The following is an 8,625-nucleotide window of genomic DNA, read 5'->3' as shown; positions in this document are numbered from 1 at the left end:
TGCAAAAAGGCATTGCCTCTGCGTCATTTGTGAACACCTCTGTTCCAATGAACAAGAGCTGTGAACATTCTTCAAATGAACAAGCTCCCCTGGGAAGATACCATGATTCCATGCCTCAAATTTCTTCTCCAGTGGGAAACTGATGTGCACAACCAACAAATCAGCTACCATTGAGCAAAGGACAGTGGTCTCTTTTTCATGTTTCTTTTTCAGTAGTTACATTAATATCCAAGGCATTTTATACCACATTATTGTAATTTTTCCTCTTTTTGGATATTAAACAAGGGTTCTACAGATATTGTGCTATGCACTTAGCATAGCATTGGCTGGAATTTTTCTTTGAAAATGTTTTTGATAGAATATTTGGTTTTTACCAAATTACTTTTGTGAAGCGTCTGCTTTTGGTTGAAAACTTTGAGAGGAGAGGGTCTTCAAACCTCCCCAAATCTGAAATATTTTGATTTGGATATCCTCCTGCAGTGACTCAAGGGAATTGTATTCTGATTTCCTCATGTCCCCGTATGGGCCAGCTACACCAGCTGGACGACATCATCTAAGATGATGCAAGATCATCCCCCTGAAGCAGGGACTCTCACAACGCAACTACCTCACTTCACCAGAGCCGCATTTAAACTAGTAAATCCTTTTGGAAAATCAGGCCCTCTTCTGAAAGAACAAGCAGAGCGTCCACACACAAAATGTTCTCTTTCGAATTCCTTTTGAAAGAACACAACACTTCTTCCAGAGGCCCTCTCCCTCTCCCAAATGAGGAAGAGTGCCTTTTTCTGAAAGATTCTTTCAGAAAAGAGCATGCATAGACACTAGGGGCGGGGGGGGCGGGGGGACTTTTTTTGAAAGAGCTGTCCTCATGGTACCAGATTTTTTGATCCCTGGCTGTTCTTTCGAAAAAGCAGGGGCTGTGTGGTGCTCTCTATCGAAAAATCCGATTGCTCCTTTGATTCACTGCTTTTTGGGTGGACATGCTCTTTCACAAGAAGATCTTCCGGAAGAGAGGAAGATCATCTTTTGAGAGATCACTATAGTGTAGACACAGCCCCAGAGACCAGAGTGTGGTAAATCATGGCCCATTAACTAGAGTAAATTCCTGGATTCATGCTTGGAGCCTAAGAAATAACCATGGCCAAGTGTTCCTGTTTTCCCATTAAATGCAATTTGGTATGTTACACCAAATTATGTTTATTGAACACTATAAGCAACTCTTTTAATGCCTTATATGATATTTAATAAGATATAATTTGTACCTTTGTGTGTATTGTTTTAAAATAGACAACAACTCCTTGTGGATTCTTTTTGGGATTAAAAAATAACGTCAGGGAAGAAGATTAGGTTCTTTAAAGTTTTTATTAAGTCAGACAAGCACAGATCAAAAAATATCACATCATATTCAAACCCAGAAGCCCTAGAATACAAGCTACTTAATATTAAAAAATAATAAAAACATGAATTAGCTTGACAATTCACTCTACACTGGATTCCTAAAGTGTATACAATAATAATGGATTGTATTCAGTTAATAGTGTCATAGAGACAGGCCTTTTTTTTCTGGTGGAATGCACCGGAACAGAGTTCTGAAACCTTTTTTCCATTGGAACACCAGAAATCTTTTCACTGCCGGTTCTGCAGTAGCTCAGGGACCAGGGCAGGAGCCCCCACCAGTCCCACAGCAGCATGGGGATGGAGGCATTAAAACTGAACACTCCAACCCTTAAGAGGAATCCTCGGACTTGAGTTCCAACACTTTTTTTTTCTAGAAAAAAAGCACTACATATACATTTGCTAGTATTACAGTGGGCAAACACATTTTTTCCTGCTTTTACAGATTTTACGATTTTGAAAGAGATTCTTTACACATAAAGGCGTTGAATGCTCTGACCCCAATCTAGCAAAGCCCTTGGGCACATGTTTAACTTTAAGACTCTGAGCAGTCAGTAATACTACTTCTTGTCTAAAATTATAAATTTTAATCTCAAAGGAGCTCCTCACAATCTTAAACGTAAGCACATTCTTAAACCTCAGATTTTAAGGAACAGTAAACTCTTTCATATCTGGCAGCCATGGGACCAGCAGGTTGCCAGGTATTCAAATATTCTGGATAATAAGAGGTATACCTAGCAATACATAACACTAAAGGTAAACAAGATTAGATATTCAGAAACAAACAAAAATGTATGCAGAGTACTTTATTTACTGACAGTTGTAATGTACATTATAAACTTATACTGTATTTGCTGTATCTATTTGTATTTACTTTCACTGTACTGTACTTACTGAAAACATATCTAAAATGTACTTATGGTTAAAATGCTGGTTATTTGAGTGTTCTTGATGATAGGATGCTGAATATGAGAGCATTTATTGTAGTTAGGTGTTGCTGCACACAGCATTGTAAGTCCAAGCTGAGTTAGGAGTCAAAGGGCTTACTAGACTGTGAGTTAGTTAACAGTTGAGGGATGTAAATTTCATTTCTATGGGGACAATGTTTACAAACACCAAGGAACTTTTAATTCATGCTACCAGCTGCATGTGTGCCAGTTAGGCTATAGCCACATAGCAAAGTTATTTTGAGATAACAGCTGTGGTATTTCAAAATAACTTTGCGACCATCTATACTATGTGCATGCTATTTCAAAATAAATTTGAAATTTCGCAGGCACACTGTTTTGAATTTTGTAAACATCATTTCAGGAGAACTAATGCTTGTTTTTAAATAGGCACTGTTAAGACACAGAACAATGCTGTTTTGAAATACACCATAATGGTGTCCGATGGCATGGTTTCAAAATAGTCACTTTGAGTCCAAACATGCTATTTTGAAATAGCTGAATGCTGTTTCAAAATGCATTCTTGTGTGTAGCTGTGTTATTTCAAAATAAGTTATTTCTCAATAGCTATTCCCGAATGGCTTATTTCGAAATAACACTTGTTAGCCAGTGGCCGGGTAATGTGCGGTGAGGTACTCCCCTGGGTCCTAAGCAACCCAGTTTTTTACTGTCAGAGCAGGCAGCTCCTAGCACTCTCACCCACGGCCAGGCTGTAGTAACCAAACGGTTAAAGTTCTTTTTGTTGTGCCGGCTGTGTTGCAGTGACAAAAGGGTTAACAGGGTCAGGCTCAGAGCTTAACTAGTTACAAGTTTATTTAAGCTACAGTTATAAGCGTGCGGTTACAAAAGGCTATTGTTTACTTCTTATATGCTAGCAAAGTACAGGTGTTAACAAGTTACGTTACAATCCAATACAAAGATATCTGTTACCATCTAACACAATGATATCTTGGCACAATGACATCTAGTTACAGAGCTCTAATTCTTTAGCTGTGCACAAAAAAAGTCGGAGACCTAGCATGGGTGTATCTTAACCCTCTATGCGTCTCTCGATACCAGCGTAGCCAAGCTGGATCGGTCACTCAATTCCACGGAAAGACGAATACGAGGTTGGGCGTCCCCAGTAGTGGACCTCGGGAGGCAATCACCTGACCCGACCAGCAGGTAGTTGGTGGAATGCACTCAGAGTTAGAGTTCTGCTGGGCCCACCTTTTATACTCCTTTGGGTTACGTATTCTCTTTCTTATCTATGGTGCCAGATCATACTGGTCTGTCTTTGTGACGCCAGTTTGTTACAAGGGCATTTCTTACTTAATTTGCACTTGTAAGACAGGAGATAAGCAATTTAGGAGTACAGGACATTCTTTCTGTGCGGGCAGGGCACTTCCCCTTCTGGGATGGTTGTGTGTGTGTGCATCATATCGATCAATGCCAGCTGGGGTGATTTCTTGAGGGTCCCCCCCCCCTCATGTTGACAGTCTGGCCTGTTAGCCTTCCATCTGTACTTTCTGCTTCTCAGGGTCACGATAAGCTAGCATATCTGGGCCTCAATGAGGGCATCAAAGACTGTGCTGTCAGCAGCCATTTCCGTGCCCTGTGTGCTCCTCGGTGGGGGGGGCAACGAGCAAGCTGGCTTGTAAGGGGGAGACTTTGTCTGGCTACAACACTGCAGTATAAAAATTGCCTACAGTGTACAAAACACTAGAATGCACTAGAATCTAGTCTCGTTTACACTAATTCATCATGTAGACATGTCCAATATCCTATTTTCAAAAACGAACTTAAGCACTTAGGAACTTAAATCTCTTTGGTAGTCAATGGGATTTAGACTCCTAAGTGCCTAAATCCATTCTGTAAATGGGATTTATTTATGTGTTGGTATAGTTAGCATTCCCCAAATACCTTTAAAACCTGGGTCTTAGTGTTTTCCTGAATCAGTCCTATGAAAATGCTTAACTCCATGACTATGACCACGTGAGTTAAAATAGAACTTTTATAGCTTGTTAGCCAGAAAGGGTTTAAACATTTGCTACTACTCATATTTACCATCTGCAGGAGAAACTTCCAACAGTAGCTGAAAGTAACAAGTAATTTTGTCAATAAAATCAAAATGCAATTTAAAATGTACAAAAGGCAGGTAAACCAGAATGCCCGCCAACACACAGAGAAGGGTGTAAATATACTGCACCTTGGGAGAAGAGATTATAGGAGCCAAAACTAAGAACAAAGAAACTGCCACCATCCCAAATGCAACTGGTAAAAACACCTGCAAAGATACAAACTGTTAGAAGCAAAAATAGACAATTGTCATTTTATGCATTATAGGTGAGAGAACTAAGCACGCTTTGCCACACTGCATGCACAATTAATTGCCCTATCGTCCCTTTTGCCTGTGATTTTGTCATCAAAACTCAAAGCTTCATCAAGAAATTAATGTTGAACTATCCATTTACAATTGCTATTTACAAAACAGATATTCAGAAATTCTTCCCCAATGTTAAACATAGCCTAAGATAAAACGATACAGCTTTTAACTTTTTTTCCATTTACCTTGTATGGCCGGTGTAGGTTAGGTTCCCGGTATCGGAGAATAATCAGGCTGGCACAAGTCAAGCCAGTCAGAAGCCATGTAGAAAACCCGAAGTAGCTTGTCAAAGTAATTAGATCAGAAGGGATAATAAAAATGCTTGCAATGGTAGTTGAAAAAATCATGGCTGGTGATGGGGTCCAGTAGCGAACATTAAGCATGGATATTAAAATAGGCAAGTGTCCTGACTGACTTCCAGCATAACTTAATCGTCCTAAAGTAAACATGTTGCTGTTGAGGGAACCAAATATTGAGACAGCAACAAAGAGAGGAATGACCCAAGCAATGGAGGGGATCACTCTGTCAGCCCAAGTGATTGCCACAGCAACTGAAAGAAAACAAAACGTCATTAAAACAGTGAGTGTGGTGTCCCAGAAGTCATAGGGTAGGTCTACATAGCAAAGTTATTTCGAAATAACAGCCTCAGAAAGAAAAAGTTTCAGAATTCCTGCTCTATCCCCTGGTGCGATTCCACAAAGAAATGTAAAGGACTACTTCCCAGCAACTCTTGAAAATCAACTGCTGCTTCTGTCAGTGAAAAGGCACTGCTATTAACTGGGCCAACAGGCAGAAGGTACTCAAATACTACAGGGATGTGCACAGTATAAGAAGCAGATCAGAACAGAAGATGGGCATCTAGTGAATTCACAAGAATGAAAGCAATGCACAGCCAAGTTTGAGAAAAGGACTAAATATCTTTGTGCCAGGTCATCAGTTGGTATAAATGGCCATAGTTCAACTGACATCAAAAGTCCAGCACCTTGCAATAGGTAAGTCCTGATTTCAGCTGGAACAAAATCACACCAGTAGGATGTCCACAGCTAAACAGTTGTAATAATTATCTCTCCCATCAGCCAAACAGAGTGAGATCCTCACCTGAAGAGACAATTTCCTCAGGTGTCAGAACTGTCAGGTATGAAATGTTAACCAGTAAATAAAATAAAGTCACTGCAGGAAGTGCAGTCATCACAGTCAAGGGGATATTTCTGCTAGGATTTATAATCTCTTCTGAAAAATATAATTTAGAAAATTATTTAATAAAACAATTATAGTCATTGTACACTTTTTTGAAAGAGTGTATTCCTGACAAGGTTGATACGAATAAAAAGCAAATGCCTGACTATGCTTCATGAAATAACAGGGAAGAGAGAAACAATAACTGTGAAATCAAGAAAACTGACAGTTGTACTTGGTGACCTGTAACTACTTTAAATAGAGTTGATCAAAAATACAGTATATATAAAGTGCTGTTAAATACCAAAGTAAACAAATGGAAAAGACTTACGAAGCCCTGACCAAGTGTACATGGGAAAAAACATTAATTGTTAATAAATCTTGTTTTATTGAAAAATCTGCTCCCTGTACCTGTCCCACCTCCCATCTCCGAAATAACCACCCGTGCCCCCAGACATCGTTGTTGAGAATGGCTTGAAGGATAAAGACTTTCTTGACCCTAGATACTTTTCATTCTCATCTAAGTTAAAAGGGCCTGGACAGAAGGGTCCACTGATAATGAAGTGAGTTGCATAAGGCATATTAGCAGGCAACTCTTAAGGACCAAATAGCCCAAGAGATGTGGAGGCAATCTATACTTGACAGTGGTGGGAGAGAGTTAAGCTATCTTTCCCCACCCTACCTCCCAAACCTTCTCTGTTTTTGTATAAACTCATAGGCCTCAAACTGCAGAAAGTTCTACTAATCACAAAGCCCCATTGATTTTAATTAGCTCGAATGCAAATCTCAAGCACAATCAATTGGAGAATTCAGGCTTCAGTTTAAAATTTTTAAAATGTAGCAAATTGCTTTTGGTATTTTAAACTACTAAAAGGCAGAATGCCAAGAAGGCCAAATTTTAACATTAGTCTCACAACTTTTGTTTCATCAGCCACAGGTCTAGCACTAATCTAAAACTGAATTAATTGGCTTATGGAACATAAAGGCTGTGTCTACACTAGCCAAAAACTTCAAAATGGCCATGCAAATGGCCATTTCAAAGTTTACTAATGAAGCGCTGAAATACATATTCAGCGCCTCATTAGCAAGCAGGCAGCCGCGGCACTTCAAAATTGACACCGCGTGGCTCATCCAGACAGGGCTCCTTTTCGAAAGGACCCCGCCTACTTCGAAGTCCCCTTCTTCCTATGAGCAGATAGGACACCACTGGACACAAACCGTGGATATAGCCAGTGTTTAATAGAAATGTCTTTACAGCCTACATTGTTCTCACTGGGAGACGGGCTCTAATAGCATGATCAGAGAAACGTAAGAATGTTGGCCGCAACATTAAATGTAAACAACTGGGGATATACCTGCCATGTAATTGAGGGACCACCAACCGCCATATGCATATAATCCCTGGAAGAAAGCTTCTGCGATCTGTGAGGCATCAGGAATCTCTGAACTGAATGCATTCTCAAACCTTGCTAAATTCTCCTTTCTTCCTCTCACCAGCATGATAATGCCACCAATGGCAATTACAGATAGTGCTATCATCTTCAGTAGGGTGAAAACAGTTTGAATCCAAGTAGCCATTTTGACACTTCGGCCATTCAAAATCCCCAGAGACCAAAGAACCGCCAAAGCCAAGCATTTCTTTAGGAGCGCTGGTGCAGGGCATGCACCATAGAAAGGTTGAGTAGCATATTCTGCAAACAACAAGGCTCGAGCAGCATTTGACGCTGGTTTGGTAAACATTACCGTCCAGATAAACAGGAAAGCAGGCAGGGGTCCAAGCGCTCTTTTTACGTGACTGTATTCTCCTCCACATAAGGGTAGGGCAGTCCCCAGTTCTGCATAACAAAGGGATCCCAGCAGTGATATTACTCCACAAGCAGCCCAAATGCTCAGTGCAACACCCACATTAAGTAAGGAGTACTTGAGCACTCCTGCGGGAGACACAAAGATCCCTGCACCTACTATGGTGCCTATAATAAAATTTACCCCATCAAAATATCCTATAGTTTTTTTGAGCTGCATCCTGTCATGTTCATTACTTCTCAGTTCTTCTTTGAAATGGCCGTGCTTTCCTTTTCCCATTTTCTCTGTCTGTTCTCAGCTGCTTTTGAGGGCTTGAGAAATATTCCTTTCCATTATTCCATGGCTATGTTATTGGTTAACCCAGCCTTATTCTCTAGTGAGACGCTTCACGAATATTGGCTTAGTCATTCAGAAGACAAAGACTTCTTTGGGCTTTTTTATGTTCAATGTGTGATGTTGACAATCAAATGTCGCAAGAAGAATTTATATTAAATGTCAGTACAGATGAAAAGGCTAAATAAGTTGCCCAGAGTCAGATGTGAAGTGAACCAGAGGAATATAAAAGATCTGGATAATATATCTCTGAGCGTCCTTAGCCCACGCAAGTCTCTCCACCATGACAATGTTGTGGTTCATCACAAAGAACCCAGATTTATACTTAGTGATAGCTAAGCTAAATAAGCCCATGTCTCTACAGAAGGCCAACAGACCCTACTCATCTGCAGGAGGGATTGAACCCTTGACTTTAGGGACTAAAGCCATGTGCCTCTACAGCATGAGCTAAAAGCAAAAATGCTACCCAAGGAGGAATAAAACTAGAAGGATCTTATCTGGGGGAATTAAGGCAACATGCCACATTTATTGTGAATGCAAAATTCATTTAGGTAATGTCTACACGGCAGCTCTATTCTGACATATTTTAAAATAAAGCATCTAACA

At 40.1% G+C, this 8,625-nt stretch overlaps 1 protein-coding gene across 1 annotated transcript; it reads right to left on the bottom strand.

Annotated features, from left to right (window-relative positions):
• Window positions 1-1,343: 1,343 nt before the first annotated feature.
• Window positions 1,344-7,965, bottom strand: SLC7A13 (solute carrier family 7 member 13). Its single transcript, XM_074985711.1, has 4 exons — window positions 7,239-7,965; window positions 5,806-5,937; window positions 4,893-5,257; window positions 1,344-4,608 (listed from the first exon to the last, which is right to left on the bottom strand). Exons 1-4 carry the CDS (start codon window positions 7,963-7,965, stop codon window positions 4,375-4,377), a joined length of 1,458 nt encoding a protein of 485 aa, XP_074841812.1. The 3' UTR covers window positions 1,344-4,374.
• Window positions 7,966-8,625: the final 660 nt, after the last annotated feature.

Source organism: Carettochelys insculpta, chromosome 2 (genome assembly GCF_033958435.1).
Source record: "Carettochelys insculpta isolate YL-2023 chromosome 2, ASM3395843v1, whole genome shotgun sequence".
NCBI classification, from domain to species: domain Eukaryota; kingdom Metazoa; phylum Chordata; order Testudines; family Carettochelyidae; genus Carettochelys; species Carettochelys insculpta.
This window is presented reverse-complemented; position numbering and strand designations above follow the sequence as displayed.